At 40.8% G+C, this 21501-nt stretch overlaps 1 protein-coding gene across 4 annotated transcripts in view; it reads left to right on the top strand.

The window, feature by feature from the left end:
• Nucleotides 1-21501, top strand: part of LOC142657990 (cytochrome P450 2D17-like) — a 178103-nt gene that overhangs the window by 94115 nt on the left and 62487 nt on the right. For all 4 annotated transcript variants that reach the window (XM_075833614.1, XM_075833611.1, XM_075833613.1 and 1 more), the window contains 2 exons: nt 12622-12779; nt 14401-14574. In XM_075833614.1, the coding sequence (XP_075689729.1) occupies nt 12622-12779; nt 14401-14574 (332 nt within the window). The remainder of the gene's footprint in view (nt 1-12621; nt 12780-14400; nt 14575-21501) is intronic.

Consider the following 21501-nt stretch of genomic DNA (forward strand, 5'->3'; position numbering starts at 1 on the left):
TGAGCCGGCTGTTATGCACCCCACCCCCTAAGATGTTGGAGCTGCACAGATAGGTAATATATCCATGGGTTTGGCACAGCTAGTCTCCCATCCTCCTTAGGTCTCTGGAGTGTCTCTAGTTGTATTCTCGGCACACCTTTCTTTCAGATAACATCTCGAAAGATCGCATTAAAGAGGCTCTGTCACCACATTATAAGTGGCCTACATAGTGAATACTGATCTGCCTAACAGCCGGGAGAACATCCCAGCTAGTAGTCTGTGGGATGGTAATGCATGTAAGCCAATCGATAGTCGTAGGGGATTCTATAATCAGGAAGACGGATAGAATAATTTGTCGCCAAGACCGCCTCAACCGAATGGTTTGCTGTCTCCCTGGTGCCAGGGTTCGGCATGTGGTGGAACGGGTGGACAAATTGCTGGGAGGGGCTGGTGATGATCCAGCTGTTGTGATCCATGTCGGTAAAAAACGATAGAATAAATGGTAGGTGGAGGAGTCTTAAGAATAATTTTAAAGAACTAGGCTACAAGCTGAAGGGACCTCCAAGGTTGTATTCTCAGGAATACTGCCTGTGCCATGCGCATCACAGGAAAGACAGCAGGAACTCAGGGAGTTAAATGCATGGCTTAAGTCTTGGTGTAGAGGAAAAGGCTTTGGGTTCCTAGAGCACTGGGCTGACTTTTCATTGGGGTACAAACTGTATTCTGCAGATGATTTGCACCTAAATAGAAGGGGGTCCGCTGTGCTGGGGGAGAGAATTCTAGCTGGGGTGGTGGAGTGTTTAAACTAGGGCTGAGGAGGGAGGTCAATGTCGAAAAAAAAGGTGTAGTCAGGTTAGAGAGGGGTCAGACATTATTGGTGGGGGGGAGAAACAGACTGTGGGGAGAGGACTAGACAACAGGATAAGGAGGTCCTTTTGTTACAAAACAGCAGTGTAAATAAAAATGCCCAAATAATGTCAAATCACATTTCTGATAATAAAAGTGAAAAACTGGAAGGCAAGTTAAAGTGTATGTTCACAAATGGCAGAAGTCTAGAAAGTAAAATGGGGGAGCTGGAGGCCTTGGTACTGGAAGAAAATATAGATATAGTTGGTGTTGCTGAAACATGGCTGGACTCTTCTCATGACTGGGCTGTAAATCTACAGGGTTTTACACTGTTTCGGAAAGACAGGACAAATAGGAAAGGCGGTGGTGTATGTCTGTATGTGAGAAGCGATATGAAGGCGAGTATGAAAGAGACAATAGTGGGTGAATGCTGTGAGGAGGTTGAAACCTTATGGGTGGAACAAGAAAGGGAGGTAAACACTGAAAAAATTACTTTTGGTTTAATCTATAGAACCCACAATATAACTGAGGAGATGGAAGGTCAGCTATATAAACAGATGGAGTAGGCTGCACAGGCGGGTACTGTAGTAATAATGGGAGATTTTAATTTCCGGGATATTAATTGGTGTCATGGTTCGGCTTCAACTGCAAAGGGGAGACATTTCCTCAACCTGTTGCAGGAAAATTTTATGGGCCAGTTTGTGGAAGACCCGACTAGAGGTGAAGCTCTAATGCAGACCTTGTTGGGAATGTCAATGTCCGTGAAAACCTCTGTAACAGTGATCACAATATAATTACATTTTACCTATACTGTAAAAAACAAATACAGGCTGGGAGGGCAAAAACATTTAATTTTAAGAAAGCCAATTTCCCCAGGATGAGGGCTGCAATTCAGGATATAGACTGGGAAGAAATATTGTTAAATAATGGGACAAATGATAAATGGGAGATTTTCAAATCTACTTTGGGTAATTATAGTGCAAAATGTATTCCTATAGGTAACAAGTATAAACGACTAAAATTAAATCCCACATGGCTTACACCTTCTGTGAAAGGGGCAATACATGACAAAAAAAAGGGCATTTAAAAAATACAAATCTGAGGGTACAGCTGTAGCCTTTGTAAAATATAAAGAGCTTAATAAAATCTGTAAAAATGTAATAAAATGAGCAAAAATACAAAATGAAAGGTAGGTGGCCAAGGATAGTAAAACAAATCCCAAAAAATTCTTCAAGCATATAAATGCAAAAAAGCCAAGGTCTGAACATGTGGGACCCCTAGATAGTGGTAATGGGGAGTTGGTCACAGGGGATCAAGAGAAGTCAGAGTTACTAAATGGGTTCTTCAGCTCTGTATATACAACAGAAGAAAGCGCAGCTGATGTAGCCAGTGCCAGTGCTGTTACTATATCAGTTGATATACTGAATTGGATGAATGTAGATATGGTCCAAGCTAAATAAAATAAAATAAATGTGCACAAGGCCCCGGGACCAGAGGGGATACACCCTAGAATTCTTAAAGAGCTTAGTTCGGTTATTTCTGTCCCCCTTTTCATAATATTCAGATATTCTCTAGTGACTGGTATAGTGCCAAGGGACTGGCGCAGGGCAAATGTGGTGCCTATTTTCAAAAAGGTCTCTAGGTCTTCCCCGGGTAATTATAGACCAGTAAGCTTAACATCCATAGTGGGGAAAATGTTTGAGGGGCTATTGAGGGACTATATACAGGATTATGTGACAAAAAATAGTATTATAAGTGACAGCCAGCACGGTTTTACTAAGGACAGAAGTTGTCAAACTAACCTGATCTGTTTTTATGAAGAGGTGAGCAGAAGCCTAGACAGAGGGGTCGCTGTGGATATAGTGTTTTTGGACTTTGCAAAGGCATTTGACACGGTCCCTCATAGACGTCTAATGGGTAAATTAATTACTGTAGGTTTAGAAAATATAGTTTGTAATTGGATTGAGAATTGGCTCAAGGACCGTATCCAGAGAGTTGTGGTAAATGATTCCTACTCTGAATGGTCCCCGGTTATAAGTGGTGTACCCCAGGGTTCAGTGCTGGGACCACTATTATTCAACTTATTTATTAATGATATAGAGGATGGGATTAATAGCACTATTTCTATTTTTGCAGATGACACCAAGCTATGTAATATAGTTCAGTCTATGGAAGATGTTCGTGAATTGCAAGCGGATTTAAACAAACTAAGGCTATGTTCACACGGGGTATTTTGCAGAGCAAAACTCGGCAGAAACGGCCCGAGAACACCTCCCATTGATTTCAATGGGAGGCGTCGGCATCTTTTTCCCGCGAGCAGTAAAACTGCCTCGCGGGAAAAAGAAGCGACATGCCCTATCTTCGGGCGCTTCCGCCTCTGACCTCCCATTGACTTCAATGGGAGGCAGGAAAAAGCGTACTTCTCGCTGTTTTATGCCCGCGGCGCTCAATGGCCGCGGGCGAAAAACGGCGCGATAATCACCGCGAAAATCGGCGTGCAGGGAGAGGAATATCTGCCTCAAAGTTCCAAACGGAATTTTGAGGCAGATATTCCTCCCCCAAAATACTCCGTGTGAACATAGCCTAAGTGTTTGGGCATCCAGCTGGCAAATGAAGTTTAATGTAGATAAATGTAAAGTTATGCATCTGGGTACCAACAACCTGCATGCATCATATGTCCTAGGGGGAGCTACATTGGGGGATTCACTTGTTGAGAAGGATCTGGGTGTACTTGTAAATCATAAACTAAATAACAGCATGCAGTGTCAATCAGCTGCTTCAAAGGCCAGCAGGATATTGTTGTGTATTAAAAGAGGCATGGACTCGCGGGACAGGGATGTAATATTGCCACTTTACAAAGCATTAGTGAGGCCTCATCTAGAATATGCAGTTCAGTTCTGGGCTCCAGTTCATAGAAAGGATGCCCTGGAGTTGGAAAAAAATACAAAGAAGAGCAACGAAGCTAATAAAAGGCATGGAAAATCTAAGATATCGGGAAAGATTAAAAGAATTAAACCTATTTAGCCTTGAAAAAAGACGACTAAGGGGGGACATGATTAATTTCTATAAATATATTAATGGCACATACAAAAAATATGATGAAATCCTGTTCCATGTAAAACCCCCTGAAAAAACAAGAAGGCGACAAGCCTTCTTTACTGTGAGAACTGTGAATCTATGGAATAGCCTAACGCAGGAGCTGGTCACAGCAGGGACAGTAGATGGCTTTAAAAAAGGGTTAGATAATTTCCTAGAACAAAAAAGTATTAGCTCCTATGTGTAGAAATTTTTCCCTTCCCTTTTCCCGTCCCTTGGTTGAACTTGATGGACATGTGTCTTTTTTCAGCCGTACTAACTATGTAACTATGTAACTATGTATATTGTACATGATGTGATCGGCGCTGTAATGCAGATTACAGCAGTGTTTTTTATTTAGAAAAACGATAATTTTTGACTGATTTATGACCTATTTTACCTTTATGTTAATGAGTTTCTCAATGGACAACTGGGCATGTTTTACTATATGACCAAATGGGCGTTGTGGAGAGAAGTGTATGACGCTGACCAATCAGCGTCATACACTTCTCTCCATTCATTTACACTGCAGATAGCGATATAGCTATATCGCTATCTGCAGCCTCATACTCACACTAACATTACAGCAGTGTCCTGATATTGAATATACATTACCTCCAGCCAGGACGTGATGTGTATTCAGAATCCTGACCAATTCTCTGCACGTCTCTGTGAGACTACAGCACAGCACAGCGAGATCTCGCTGTGAATGACAGTTTACAGCGTAATCTCGCGAGACTATGCCTGCTGTGCTGTAACTCACAGAGACGCTACAGAAGTGGTCAGGATTCGTAATACACAGCACGTCCTGGCTGGAGGTAATGTATATTCATTATCAGGACACTGCAGTAATGTTAGTGTGTGTGTATGAGGCTGCAGATAGCGATATAGCTATATCGCTATCTGTAGTGTAAATGAATGGAGAGAAGTGTATGACGCTGATTGGTCAGCGTCATACACTTCTCTCCACAACGCCCACTTGGTCATATAGTAAAACACGCCTAGTTGTCCATTGAGAAACTCATTAGCATAAAGCTAATATAGGTCATAACTCAGTCAAAAATGATCGTTTTTCTAAATAAAAACACACTCCCATAATCTACATTACAGCGCCGATCACATCATGTACAATATAAGCCACTTATAATGTGGTGACAGAGTCTCTTTAAGTTTATGAAATATTCTAAGGGATAGCCATATCGGGGTATTATGTAAAATATATAAAAGTTGTGGCATAAAGATCATTTGGGCAAGATTCACTCTACCTATGACACCAAAAGGGAGTTTCCACCATGCTGCTGTTTTGTTTTACATCCTGGTCAATAATGGATCAATATTCAGAGTCTCAAAGTCCTGAACCCGATCAATAATCTGGATAACTAGGTACTTAAACCGGGGGAACAATCTGCAGTTTTCCCACCTGCGTTCGAACATCAGCCGGTTTGGGGACCCACCAGAAGGAGAGAGGACTTAGTCCAATTAATAGAGAGACCAGATAGCCTACCAAACTCATTAATAAGGTGAGTGACTTTTTGCAATGAAAACAGGCCAATTGTTCAAAAATAGCAGCATATTATCCGGGTAAAGGGCAATTTTTTCATGCAAACTCCCATATTGGAATTCCCTAACCTCCTCAGCTCTCCTAATGGCTGCTGCTAGGGGTTCAATGGCCAAGGCAAATAGTAAGGGCGACAGAGGACAACCTTGTCTTGTCCCCCTATACAGCGCGAATGGAGCTGCCAGAGACCCATTAGCTTTTAGCCGGGCTCTAGGGGATTCATATAGCAATAGAAAAAGAAAAAAAGAAGAAGACAAGATCCGGAAATATTCAAGGCACTCTTTAGGTGTAGAAAAAATATATTTTATTTGTTTTTATTTTTATTTTTTCTGAATTCGTTTAATATCTATATATATATATAAAAAGGAAATTTATCCTAAAATGACCTAGTAATACTTTTACCAACAGTTTACAATAAGGAACAATACAAATTACCTGGCCAGGTTCTACAAAAGTTGTTTTTCCAATATAAATACATAAAACGATACATCAACAGAGTTGTCGTGATTTATATATAATTGGTATGCATTTATATATGAGTAAGGACAAAGAACTGATACAAGACAATGAAATTAATTCTCGTTAGCTTTGGTAGAAAAAATGTATTGTACCCCACACAGATTTTCTTAAGTAAATTCTTTGAATCATATATTGAAAAAAGTCAGTCCCGACTCCATCAAGTGTTAGATTTCATTCACACTTGTGATTAGATTTTGCATTCGCTTTGGTCTCAGTATGGAATTAGATATTACGTAGAACCAAAAGACCTCTCAGGCCAAGCACAGGTATCTAGTGCAACGAAATTATGGAAAGTAACCAGGTGTACTCATCTGATCTTGGAGTTACGAGATGTGTTTCCTCTGATATGCCCAAACAGTGCTTTTTCTTTTCCAACTTTTGTCAGGACCGTCGATGGTCCGGAGGTGTGAAAGTGATTAGAATATGTTTAAAAGATAACATTTTGCATGGACTCCATTTTGTATGGTAGGAGTCCATTTTGGATCGTTGGAATCCATCTTTTGGCCTGAAGGAGCCATCTTGAGATTAATAAGTAAAAAGTAATATGTCAGCAGATGTCTTGAAGCAATTCTATGTTGTGTTCTTGAATTGAATATTTTATTACTCTTGTAAGGAGCAGATCAAATAGCCTTGACCGAATGAACAATGACATTGTTTACCATGAGGGAAGGGGATTCAGCCCTCTGTTTAAATGATTTAAACTTATCTGCAGTCTCCATTCTCTAGTGAGATAAGAAGTAGAGACAAATTAACTTGTGTCTCTGAAATGTGTGTCTTCCCATGGGACAAGGTTCAGGCCACCTGGGGCTTGGAGGGTGAAGAATTATTATAATGCATTTAAATATTCTCATTGTCTGAATCAGAGTCATTATCATATTGTAGATGATTGGCTGAAACCAAAGCCTACACCTTTCCTGTCATTATACTTATATACTTGTTTGGATCAATAAAGAGCAGAGAAGGATTTTGAGCATACAAGCATGGTCTCTTGTGTCATCTTTTCTCTCAGATATATATATATCTATCACCTATGATTTGGAAACTGGATAAATCACTGGAGGGCGGGTATCGGTTGACATACCCATTACAAATTTCAGTCTAATATATTTTGGCCCATGATTGCGTTAACAGGAGGTAACCGATTTTTCTCCTCCAATCTCTCTGGACCGGGCCCGGTCTAGCTCATCTGCATCAGATATCTCTCTAGGAGATGTTTCAAGGAGAGCATTCCAACGGAGAAGCCTCCAACTTAAGGATAAGCAGCGACCTGAATCAGAGTGAACTCCGGTTCTTTCCATGTATCGTGTCTACCACATCGTGGTTGCTGAGGCAGGATTGACGTCACTACCTGCTCTGAGCCTCTAATTAGCAATTTCAGCTGACGCGTTTCTAGTGGGGAAAAAAGGAGGACCAAATACAAGACTACGCAGGGGCAGATAGAGGATAATGTAAATAATGTTATCAATCTAACTGATTATATCTTATCCCCGGAACATATCTCTCTATTGAATCGTGGTTTGGGGTTTTCACCTGTCACCTTGGGGAATGAATTTGAGTTTTATTAGGATTTACATCTGTTTTTGAGGGAAATTATTTTAAGATTATGGCATGAGGAAAAAAAAGGGGAAAAAAATTCACCTAAAGAGCCTGAAACCTTATGTACTGATATTCAAATTGAATCAACTGATTTGAATGCCCTAGCAAATTTAAATGAACTTTTGAATGAAAATTTTGCCTTAGGTGCTAGGGATGGAGTAAAAATAGCTCAGAGTAACATTATCCCGGAATTTACAGATTTGCGTAAAAAAAGCATCATAATGCCTAGTATTTATTCTAATAGATATACATATGCCTTCATCGAAGCTATGCAAAGAGATATTGGCCTCATCGACTGGTCTTCCTTCCTGAGTGAGGACAACTTAACTAAAAAAGAAAGAAAAGCATTAAATGATTTGCAAAAATTAGATAAAATCGTGATCAAACCCAGTGATAAGCGTGGAAATGTTGTCCTACTCAGGGAGGAATACTATGTCGGTGAGATCAAGAGACAACTGGATACAGAATTTTATATTCCTCTAAGTAGTAATCCTACTGTTGATATAACAAATACTTTGAATAGAAAACTCATGTTTGCACTTGATGAAGGCTTAATCAATAAACAGGAATTCCAATATCTAGAGGTTAAGGAACCCCGGATGCCCACCATATATATACTCCCAAAATTACACAAAAATAAAACTAACCCTCCAGGCAGACCAATTATTTCTGGTTGTGATGGTCCAACTGACCACTTAGGAAAATATATAGATGAAAAACTCAAACCATTCGTCCGTATGCTTCCCTCTTTCGTTCTGGATACAGGAGACTTATTGGGGAAAATTGAAGGAGACTTTTTATTACTGGGCTTGGATGTGGAATCATTGTACACCTCAATCCCCCACAATATTGGTCTCAGGTCGGCTGCGCACTTTCTGGAGAGAAGAGGAGGGAGTTTGGCACATCAAAACGAATTTATCGTAGAGATGCTTGAATTTGTACTGAATTATAACTGCTTCTCCTTTGATGGAAAATACTATAGGCAAATACAGGGAACGGCCATGGGGTCATCTTGTGCACCATCATATGCATGACTACATTTGGGGTGGTGGGAGGAGTTTGAGGTATATCCTCATCCTCTCTTCAGAAAGTTTGCGGCTTGCTGGTTTAGATACATCGACGATATCCTTTTATTCTGGAAGGGAACTGTTGAATCATTGCAGACTTTTATCCAGGATCTGAATGTAAATGATCTTAATATTTTTCTTACTTTCACCTATGATAAATCCACTGTAAGTTTCCTGGACCTGAACATTTATAGGGAAGCAGATGGATTAAAGACTACTACGTTTCGTAAACCCACGGGTGGTAATACTTTATTGGCAGCCAGCAGTCATCATCCCCCTTCTCAGATTAAGGGAATCCCTACAAGTCAATTTCTCAGAATCAGACGAAATTGTTCGAAATTTGAGGATTTAAAAAATGAGGCTCAGGACCTAACAATGCGATTTGGAGATAGAGGGTACTCTAAAAAGGTTATAAAAAAGGGTTATAATAGGGCTATGAGAAGTAATAGAAAATATATCCTGGAAAGATCAAAAAAGGACAGTGGTGATAATAGGGTGCAATTTATTGGTCACACTTAACATTAGACAAGAGAATTGCATCAATAGTAGGTGATATTCCAAGCATGGTGCCAAAAAGAGCACAAACATTGAGGGATATTTTGGTGAATTCGGAATTTAAGAGGAAGACCCCTAATAACCAATCTTGGTTAATGAATCGCCCAAAAGGGATGTATATGTGCGGCACATGTAACAACTGTAAATATGTCTTGAAAACTGATGTGTTTCCTGACAGTAAAGCCAAGAAAGAATATAAAGTTCGTAACTTTATTAATTGTCGTTCCACTATGGTAATATACTTAATTATTTGCCCTTGTGGAAAACAATATGTTGGAAAAACAAAAAGGGAGTTACAAACACGTATTGCGGAACATATATATGACATTACAAGAGGAGAATTGAAAAATCCATTGGCTGTACACTTTAAAATCTACCATAAACAATCACCTTCTGGTCTTAAATTTATGGGAATTTATCAGTTATTTGGTGATAGGAGAGGTAGAGATCGAAATCGTTTGCTTTTGCAAAAAGAAACTATGTGGATCTATAACTTGGATACATTATCCCCTAGGGGTTTGAATAATGAGATAAAATTCAATATGTTCCTATGAATGGTTGTATGACAGTGGATGCACAGATATTGTCCGGGATGACTGTATACCGGTGTACCGAGTCATCTCTGTGTATCTACTGTCATCTATTAATATATTCACTTGCTTACTCTGCATAAGGACGTATGGACGATCCCAAGTATATAGGACCCATTCAGATGAAGAAGTTTTTTCATGCGGTTTTAGGATTTGCCCTGGGCTGGTGGGGACCCGGTCCCTGGCCCAAGTTGGGCCCTGGACACTCTCCCTGCCATCCCAGGGCAAACCTTCAACCCTCTTTTTTATGTTTTTTATTATTTAAAATATTTTTTCTTTTCTTTTCTTTTTATAGTTTTATTTATTTAATTTTTGATTAATTTTCTTTTGACAAGGGACATCTCGAACTATGCATTGACTTAATGTAAGCTATATTTAAAGTTTTACTATTTAATACATGTTTCATGGATAAACATCCGTGTTAGAATGGCTAAAGATTTCTATTGAGAAAATATTGGAAGAAAAAATAGTGGTGGAATAAAAAGAAACATGTGTATATATATATATATATATGTAATAAATTATATATTTAATGGACTGATTGCAGTCTTTTGGCTATATGTATGTATGTATGTATGTACTGCTTAAACAATATATATATATATATATGTGCATATTTTCGTGTATATATATATATATATATATATATATATAGAAAAAATTGGGGATACGGTCCCTTTAAGCCAGGCACTATATAGATGCCACACTTCTGTGTAGAGACTGGAATAGCTCTGAAGAAATCCCTATCCGGGAAGAAACGCGTCAGCTGAAATTGCTAATTAGAGGCTCAGAGCAGGTAGTGACGTCAATCCTGCCTGAGCAACCACGATGTGGTAGACACGATACATGGAAAGAACCGGAGTTCACTCTGATTCAGGTCGCTGCTTATCCTTAAGTTGGAGGCTTCTCCGTTGGAATGCTCTCTTTGAAAAATCTCCTAGAGAGATATCTGATGCAGATGAGCTAGACCGGGCCCGGTCCAGAGAGATTGGAGGAGAAAAATCGGTTACCTCCGGACCATCGACGGTCCTGACAACAGTTGGAAAAGAAAAAGCACTGTTTGGGCGTATCAGAGGAAACGCATCTCGTAACTCCAAGATCAGATGAGTACACCTGGTTACTTTCAATTAATTTTGTTGCACTAGATACCTGTGCTTGGCCTGAGAGGTCTTTTGGTTCTACGCAATATCTAATTCCTTACTGAGTCAAAGCAAATGCAAAATCTAATCACAAGTGTGAATTAAATCTAACACTTGATGGAGTCGGGACTGACTTTTTTCAATATATGATTCAAAGAATTTACTTAAGAAAATCTGTGTGGGGTACAATTAATTTTTTCTACCAAAGCTAACGAAAATACATTTCATTGTCTTGTATCAGTTCTTTGTCCTTACTCATATATAAATGCATACCAATTATATATAAATCACGACAACTCTGTTGATGCATCGTTTTATGTATTTATATGGTAAAAACAACTTTTGTAGAACCTGGCCAGGTAATTTGTATTGTTCCTTATTGTAAACTGCTGGGAATGGCACCATGCAATATGTATTGCATTCTTTAGGCAATCTTATTGGATAATATTTTTCTATATTCTTTCGGATTCATATAGCAACTGAACCCATCTAATAAAGGCTTCACCAAAACACAGACATTTCAATGTGGCCTAAAGATATTTCGATTCCACGCTGTCAAAGGCTCAGCTGCGTCGAGTGACGCCACTGTTTTAGCACCTGCAATCGATTGAGTCATCTGTAGATTCAAAAACAGTCTCCTAAGATTAGCAGCTTTAGACATATTGAGCATAAAGCCTGCCTGATCCTGATGTACCACCTGTTCAACCACCCTGGAGACCCGAGTAACTAAAATTTGTGCCAGAATTTTAACATCTTCCGTTAATAAAGATATGGGTCTATACGACTCAGGTTGTCAAACGTCCTTTCCAGGCTTAGGGATCAGTACAATAATTGCGTCAGTCAATGAGGCAGGGAGATGTCCTAAAGAGAACGCCTCTTGATAAACTGTAAGTAAATGTGGTAACAGCGTGTCTTTCTAATTACCCTTCTCTATCTGGCAGTCTGATGGATAAGTCTGGGTTTGGCGAATGCCAGGAGAACGTTACCTGCCTGACTGCATTGTGCTCACTGTAAAGTTAGGTGGAGGAGTGATAATTATATGGGTTTATTTTCAGGGGTTGGCCTAGGCCCCTTCATTCCAATGAAGGAAAATCTTAATGCTTTAGCAGACCAAGACATTTTGGATAATTGTATGCTTTCGACTTTGTGGGAACGGTTTGGCAAAGACCCTTTTTTGTTCCAGCATGACTGCGCCCAAGTGCACAAAGCAAAGTCCATAAAGGCATGGTTGGGTGAGTTTAGTGTGGAAGACCTTGGCTGGCCCACAGTGCCTTGACCCCAACCCTTTTGAACACTTTTGGGATGAACTAGAATGGAGATTGTGAGCCGGGACCTCTCGTATAACATCAGTGTCTGACCTTACAAATGTTCTTCTGGATGAATGGACAAACATTCCCACAGACAAACTCAAAATCTAGTAGAAATTTTTACCAAAAGAGTGGAAGCATTTTTAGATGCAAAGGGGTAACCAACTACATATTAATGTATACAGATTTAGAATAGAATGTCATAAAAGGTTCTGTAGGTATAATGTGTAGGTGTCCCAATACTTTTTTCCATATAGTGTCCATATATATGTATATATATATATATATATATATATATGTATATATATATATATATATATATATATATATATACAATTTTTTATTTTTTGTATTTTTTTTTTATTTAAAGCATTATTTTGTTCTCTGCAGATCAGGTCGATCCTCGTTTCCTCATTAACAATGCCGTTAGTAATGTAATCTGTTCCATTGCATTTGGGGATCGGTTTGAGTATGATGATGCAAAATTCCAACGACTTCTACGTCTCTTTGATGCATCCTTGAAGGCTGAATCTGGACTCTTGGCCCAGGTACATTAAAAGCTTTACAGCATTATGGCACTAGTATTCACTTATTGTAAAACATTATAACATAATCATATACATTATTATTATATCATATACATTATTATTATTATTATTATTATTATTATTATTATTATTATTATTACTACTTATAAGAAATATCCATAAAAGTACCAAATCGCTGTAAAAATGCATGCCTTTTTTTTATCTGTTTTTTTTATCTGCTTTTAACCGCACCTCAACCTCAGTTTTATTGCCCCTGCTTATCTTAATGATGTATAACCTCATGTACTAATTGTCTTTGTGTCACATCTTAAATAAGGCTTCATTCACATCTGTGCTAGGGCTCCATTCCGACATTCCGTCAGAGCTTTCCTTCGGAATGGAGCCCTGATGGACACAAACGGAAACCGTAGGTAGATTTCTATGGTGACGGATCCGGTGCCAATGGTTTCCGTTTGTCTCCGTTGTTCAAGGGTTCCTTAGTTTTGATGGAATCAATAGCGTAGTCGACTACTATTGACTCTCCATCCATAGCTCCATGTGACTGGAGCAAACGAGCGCCGATAAACTATTTCTCGTGGATCGGCGCTCGCTGCACTGGCCGCTTATCGGCCGGTGTAAAAGGGCCTTAAAGAGGCTCTGTCACCACATTATAAGTGCCCTATCTTCTACATAATGTGATTGGCGCTGTAATGTAGATTACAGCAGTGTTTTTTATTTAGAAAAACTATCATTTTTGACCATCATTTTACGACCAAGTGGGTGTTGTGGAGAGAAGTGTATGACGCTGACCAATCAGCGTCATACACTTCTCTCCATTCATTTACACAGCACATAGTGATCTTACTAGATCACTATGTGCAGCCACATACACACATATTAACGTTACTCAAGTGTCCTGACAGTGAATAGACATCTCTACCAGCCAGGACGTGATGTCTATTCAGAATCCTGACACTTCGCTAACGTTTGTGGTTGATTTACAGCACAGCAAGCGTAATCTCGCGAGATTACGCTGTAATCTGTCATTTACTGAATGGTCAGCGTCATACACTTCTCTCCACAATGCCCACTTGGTCAAAAAGTAAAACACGCCCAGTTGGGGATTAAGAAAGTCATTAGCATAAAGCTAAAATAGGTCGTAAAATGATGGTCAAAAATGATGGTTTTTCTAAATAAAAACCACTGTTGTAATCTACGTTACAGCGCCGATCACATCATGTAGAATATATTATAATGTGGTGACAGAGCCTCTTTAAGTCATTCATTTGTAACCTTGCCTGAAGAAGGAGCCTGTGTGCTCTGAAAGCTTCCATATATAATTTTTCTCGTAAACCAATAAAGGTGTCATACCTACAATACTTTTGTCTTTTTTGACACAAAAGTATTTAACATTGCATTTCAAATAATTACGAAATACCAACAACATACTTTTATGTATTTACATTTAATTAAGCTAAAATTTTATACAGAATACATTCCTTTTCAATTAGGAACATTTTAGAAACTAGTCACAGTCATTCTCCTAGCTGCAATGGACCAATCAAATAGTCATCAAGATTATGTCACTATTTAAAATGTATAAATTTTAATATATTATACAATTCTTGATTGTATTTTTTAGATTCTAAATGAAATTCCTGCTCTAATGAACATACCATGGCTTGTTAATCGTGTGATGCAACCAGAGTATGAAATAATTGCATTCTTAAAGGATATTGTTGCAGAGCACCAGAAAACTTGGAATCCAAACTACATCCGTGATTTTATAGATGCCTACCTAGTGGAGATGGAGAAAGTAAGAGAGCTTTTATATTCTTATAAAGTAGGGTAGAGGGGCGCATGCGTAAGTTTTGCCTGAGTGGATGTGCTTAGTGTGAGCTACGTGCCAACCACTGCTACCGGGCGATAATTAGCGCTGTCTATCAGCTCTACCAGCATTACCTGATCTGGGAATAATCCCTGAACGTGATCAGGATGAAAAAAATTGACCGAGAACCGGGACTCACAGGCTCCATTGCAAACTATCACTGCTTTATTCCGTGCCACGACTGAGTCCAACATGGTGGATTCAGTGTCACAGGCCTGTAGTGAAGCCTCAGGCGGCAGTAAACCGGTGACTCCGGCACTGGTCTCATTTATTCAAGACTTAGAGTCCCACTCAGAACTTTACCAGAACAATGAAAAATTATTTAGGGCTGAACTAGCCCAGACTATAACACAATTCACATGTCAGGTACAGGAACTCGGTCAACTAGTTGCTGACGTGGAAGCAAAAACGGAAAGCATGGTGAACGCTATTGCAACTGACAGGTGGGACATCGAGGAACATGCCTCTAAGACGGAAGCAAACTAGAAATGAAACTAGAATTCCTCGAGAATCGTTCGAGATGTGCGAATCTACGCATAAGGGATATTCCAGAATAATCTTCTGATCTTCCCGCTCTGGTCATTACTTTAGTCCGGGCTCTATTACCTCAACAAAACATGACGTTGTTTAAGATGGACAGAATTCATAGAGCACTGGTAAAGCCAAGAAACACTGACTGGCCCAGGGATGTTATTATTTGACTCCACTATCCTGAAGTTCGAGAACAGATTCTTGAAGCTGCACGGAGCATTCAAACACTACCTGGTGTTCCAGATACGGTACGCATATTTGCTGATTTAGCACCCTCAAACCTGGTTAGACGTCGGGATATTAAACCCATCACCCTGGCCATGCAAAATGTCCAGGTGAAATACCGATGGGAATTTCCATTCTCTCTGACTTTTTAAGTCAATGCCCATACCTTTTAAGGTCCGCAACCCTGCAGATGGTAAATAAGCACTGCACAAAGCTTGCATTTCATTAGCTGTTCAACCACCTTTGCCGCCTAGAACACCTCGCCCTATGAGATCATGGCTGACCAAAACAACAGCAGCCTCCTCACAGATGACTTCTGGAGTGGTGAAACGACAAGAGACGTCTACAGATCTTACGGAATCGCTAGATAAAAGGTTGTAGTAAGAGGGGATGTTCCCAAACCTCCCCTTACACATTATTGGAATTAGTCTCGTGACCCTTTTAGCTTTCCCTCACACAGGTATCCCCTGATACTACACAACCCGTAAGTTGTTTTGGTTACCATGTTGTCCCTGTCCTCCTGGACTTGGCGTTCTGCAAGACGGATTCCCCACCACGCACATACAAGTTGGATTATATATCCTTTCTGGTTTTCTTTTCTTACTACTTTTATGTTCCCCAATAGTACAGTTTTATCCAAGTTTTTGTTCCCTGATTCTCATGGTCATAGCTCAGATAGCCCTCATAAACAACTTGAGATTAGAAATAGGCATATTTATTGCAAGGTCATACTATGCCTGAGTACATCATATATGGTTTCAATTTTATCGCAACTCCCTGTCCTTCAAAAATGTGTCGGATCATTTCCCATAATGTAAGGGGTTTTAATACCCCTCTGAAGCGTAAGAAGGCCTTTATCGATTACCTAAAAAAGGGCTCCAGACATTATCTATTTACAGGAGTCTCACTTTGTCCATACTTCTACAACTAAGTTTCTTCATCACAGGTACTCTACAGTCTACAAGTCCTCGTATATCTCTAAGGCTCGGGGTGTTGTCACTTTGATTAGAAACACCTTCTCTTACAGATATCTTCTGTTATTTTTGATCCTGAGGGTCGATATTTGATAATTAAGGGTACTTTAGTGGATGTTATTATATGTACTGTGAGTTCCTATGCTCCCAATGCCGACCGTAGTGAATTTTATCAGGATTTGGCACAGGTAATCAATCCTCTTCATTATCATAATTTGATGTGGTGTGGTGTCTTTAACTTTGTCATTAATCCCATTCTTGATAAATCCCACAATGTAGTGTCTAAACGTACAAATGCACATTAGAAATTGATCTCTTTCAACAACTTTCTCTAGCTGATACTTGGAGGGAACACAATGGTTCCAATAGGGGTTATAACTTTTTATCAGCAGCACACCATCACCACACCAGGATTGATATGATTCTATTCACAGCTTCATGACTACCTCGATTATTGTATTCTTGACAAAATGTTTGCGCATGGTCAGATCACGACATTGTTTGCTCTGAGTTTGATTTAACACAAAGGGGCACAATCCCGTTCACTTGGCTACTGTACGAGGCCATGATTACAAACCCGATTGTAAGAAACCAAATAGCTGAGGATTTCCGAAAATATGTTAAGTATAACAATACTAATGATATGACTCCACACTGGCTATGGTTGTCTCATAAGGCATATATATGGGGTTGACTTATCGTAGCAGCTTGGCACAGGATTGGCACAGTCTAAATTGCAAGATAGACTAGCTAGATTAACTCTTGCTCGCCAACGCAGACCATCCCTATATCTTTATAAGGCTTTACAAGATGCTAGAACTCAGATGGATGCAGTGCTTTCACACACTACAGAAAAAGCATTGCGTTGGACAAAAGCTAAATATTACAAGTGGGATAATAAGCTTTTAGCGCAAAAGTTTAGGGATAGACAACGTATAAATCAGGTGTTTAAAATACAAACTAAAGAGGGACATACTACTTCTAACCCGAACCACATTTATGACACATTCCGACAGTTTTACCAGGCTCTATACTCTAGACCCTCTTGTGTTAATGAGACCATCATAGCCAGTTTCTTGTAGCAGGTTCAATTACCAAATTTAATATCCAAAGCCGTCTCTCATCTTAATGCAGTTATTACTGATGAGGAGATAGATCTGACGGTTAAAGAACTTAAGTTGGGTAAGGCCCCGGGTCCTGATGGCCTATCTGTAGCCTACTATAAAAAATTTGCTACTCAGTTGTCACCCCACATTCGGAATTTCTGTAACCACCTCCTTCAGGGCAATGCCACGCTCCCTTGAATTTTTGGATGCTATGATCGCAGTAAACACGAAGCCAAATAGAGACCCTTTGTCTTCATCCAATTACAGACCCATATCCCTTCTGAATTTAGATGCTAAGATATTTACCTCTATTTTGGCCTGTCGTTTGAACTCTTTTTCTACCTGCATTAGTTAATACTGATCAGGTAGATTTTATACATCATAGAGAAGCTCCTAATACTATTCGTAAACATCTTAATATAATATGCTGGTTCCAGGGGGTGTCTACACCTTGTGTTCTTTTGGCATTCGATATAGAGACGGCCTTCAATAGCCTATCCAGGGATTATCTATTTTCAGTTCTTTGTAAAATGGGTATACAGGAACCTTATCTAAGGCCTCATGCACATGGCCGTGCCCATAATCACAGCCCACGATTGCGGGCACGGCCTGCCACCAGTGGCCGCGGGCCGCAGCCCGCATTTTTGGGCCGTTCTCCCACACAAAGTATGGGAGCACGGCCCGTAAATATGAAAAATATGACATGCTCCATAATTCCAAGCACAGTTCTACGGCACGGACAACTATCCGTAGCGATACGGAAAGGTATCCACGGCCAATAGAACTGAATGGATCCGTAATTGCGGACCGTATTACGGTCCGCAATTACGCAGATTTTTTTTACGCCCGTGTGCATAGTGCCTTACTGACATCCAAACCGTATATACTTTCCCTTTAGCTTATCTCAAATTACCATCTACCTACTCCTCCCCGATACAGATACACTGAGGTACTATCCAGGGTTGCTCTCTCTCCCCTGCCCTCTTCACACTAGCCATGGAACCCCAGGCAAATTTGATTAGGAACAACTCCAATATAGCAGATGTCCATATTTGCTCTTCTGAGTACAAAGCTAATTTGTTCGCAGAAGACCTACTGCTAACTCTTACTAAACCCCTGACTTCGCACCCTAACCTAATTAAACTTTTAGACACCTTTTTTTTGGCTTTGGGATTACAAGTCTAAATTGGAGGTTATGTTCTGTAACACACCACGTCACACGATAAAACTGATAGAATTAAATTTTGGTTTCCAAACCTGCCCCAAACGGTTAAATTACCTTGGGATAGCGTTGACACCTCGACTGGAGAACTTATATACAGCCAACATCCCCACCTTACTTCGATCTATTTAGCAAGTCTTTAATACCTGGGATATTACCCTTCTATCCTGGTTTGGATGGATACATTCTGTTAAGATAGTCCTACTCCCACATTTTCTATATCTGTTTAGAACTTTACCCATACCCTTCTCAATGTCAGAACTCCGGAATTTTCACCAGGACATTTCTCGCTTCGTATGAGAGGGCAAACGCCCTAGGATCTGAGCCTCCATTATGTTCCTTCATAAAGGGGTAGGGGGTTTCTCATTACCTAACTTTATTAAATACTATAGGGCAGCCAGATTAGCTCAACTCCTGTAAGAACATACTTCCCGGGAAGTTCCTCAATGGGTGGGTCTGGAATCTGAACTCCTCGCTCCACTTTCCTGGAATACCCTTTTTTTGGAGTTCTACTACTCTCCCCAAAGACGTTAAGACTAGAGATGAGCAAACTTATGAAAAGTTCAGTTCGGCTGGTTCGCCGAATTTCATGAAAAAGTTCGATTCGGACCGAACTAGTTCTGACCGAACCTGTAATACAAGAAAGCCCCAAAAATCATGTATAACACTGTTTAAAAGCCCTAGAAGCTCTGTATAACACTCTTAGGTCACCCATGAGTGTATCCAAGTACTTTTGAGCTGTCTTTAAGGCAAAGTTAGTGTCAAAGTTACGCCAACATGTATGGCCATAGGAAAACGGATGGGACACGGTGATAACTAACAGAAACCACTGCACTTGTGCATGTTGTATGCTTAATGCATTGTTAAAAAAGGTACAAAAATTAACCATTTTTGGCGGCAGATGCCTGCCAGGGTTCATACATATAAGGTGGTAAAAGAAGAAGCAATGGCTTTTGACAAGCCCTCCAAAAATGTACCCTTTTTATTGGCAGATGCCTGCCGGGGTTCATCCATACATGGATGTAAAAGCAACAAGCAATGGCTTTTCACAAGCCCTCCAAAAATGTACCCTTTTTATTGGCAGATGCCTTCCCTTTGTTCATCCATACATGGATGTAATGTAAAAGCAACAAGCAATGGCTTTTGACAAGCCCTCCAAAAATGTACCCTTTTTATTGGCAGATGCCTGCCGGGGTTCATCCAAGCCCTCCAAAAATTTACCCTTTTTATTGGCAGATGCCTGCCGGGGTTCATCCATACATGGATGTAAAAGAAACAAGCAATGGCTTTTCACAAGCCCTCCAGGCCTGCTTGTAGCAGACGTCAGTGGAGGTGTATTGGTGGTAGTAGAGGTAGCCAACAGACAGCAAGGGTGGTAGTAGTAGTAGCAGCACATTAAAAGAGACTGGACAGTGACAGGACAAAGCCCTGTGGTGGGGCAGGCCTCAGGCCTGCTTGTAGCAGACGGCAGTGGAGGTGTATTGGTGGTAGTAGAGGTAGCCAACAGACAGCAAGGGCAGTAGTAGTAGTAGCAGCACATTAAAAGAGACTGGACAGTGACAGGACAAAGCCCTGTGGTGGGGCAGGCCTCAGGCCTGCTTGTAGCAGATGGCAGTGGAGGTGTATTGGTGGTAGTAGAGGTAGCCAACGGACAGCAAGGGTGGTAGTAGTAGTAGCAGCACATTAAAAGAGACTGGACAGTCACAGGACAAAGCCCTGTGGTGGGGCAGGCCTCAGGCCTGCTTGTAGCAGACGGCAGTGGAGGTGTATTGGTGGTAGTAGAGGTAGCCAACAGACAGCAAGGGCGGTAGTAGTAGTAGTAGCAGCACATTAAAAGAGACTGGACAGTCACAGGACAAAGCCCTGTGGTGGGGCAGGCCTCAGGCCTGCTTGTAGCAGACGGCAGTGGAGGTGTATTGGTGGTAGTAGAGGTAGACAACGGACAGCAAGGGTGGTAGTTGTAGTAGCAGCACATTAAAAGAGACTGGACAGTCACAGGACAAAGCCCTGTGGTGGGGCAGGCCTCAGGCCTGCTTGTAGCAGATGGCAGTGGAGGTGTATTGGTGGTAGTAGAGGTAGCCAACAGACAGCAAGGGTGGTAGTAGTAGTAGCAGCACATTAAAAGAGACTGGACAGTCACAGGACAAAGCCCTGTGGTGGGGCAAGCCTCAAGCCTGCTTGTAGCAGACGGCAGTGGAGGTGTATTGGTGGTAGTAGAGGTAGCCAACAGACAGCAAGGGTGGTAGTAGTAGTAGCAGCAGCACATTAAAAGAGACTGGACAGTCACAGGACAAAGCCCTGTGGTGGGGCAGGCCTCAGGCCTGCTTGTAGCGGACGGCAGTGGAGGTGTATTGGTGGTAGTAGAGGTAGCCAACAGACAGCAAGGGTGGTAGTAGTAGTAGCAGCACATTAAAAGAGACTGGACAGTCACAGGACAAAGCCCTGTGGTGGGGCAAGCCTCAGGCCTGCTTGTAGCAAACGGCAGTGGAGGTGTATTGGTGGTAGTAGAGGTAGCCAACGGACAGCAAGGGTGGTAGTAGTAGTAGCAGCACATCAAAAGAGACTGGACAGTCACAGGACAAAGCCCTGTGGTGGGGCAGGCCTCAGGCCTGCTTGAAGCAGACGGCAGTGGAGGTGTATTGGTGGTAGTAGAGGTAGCCAACACAGACAGCAAGGGTGGTGGTAGTAGTAGTAGCAGCACATTAAAAGACACTGGATAGTCACAGGACAAAGCCCTGTGGTGGGGCAGGCCTGCTTATAGCAGACGGCACTGGGGGTGGATTGGTGGTAGTAGTAG

This window comes from Rhinoderma darwinii, chromosome 7 (genome assembly GCF_050947455.1).
Source record: "Rhinoderma darwinii isolate aRhiDar2 chromosome 7, aRhiDar2.hap1, whole genome shotgun sequence".
NCBI lineage: Eukaryota > Metazoa > Chordata > Amphibia > Anura > Rhinodermatidae > Rhinoderma > Rhinoderma darwinii.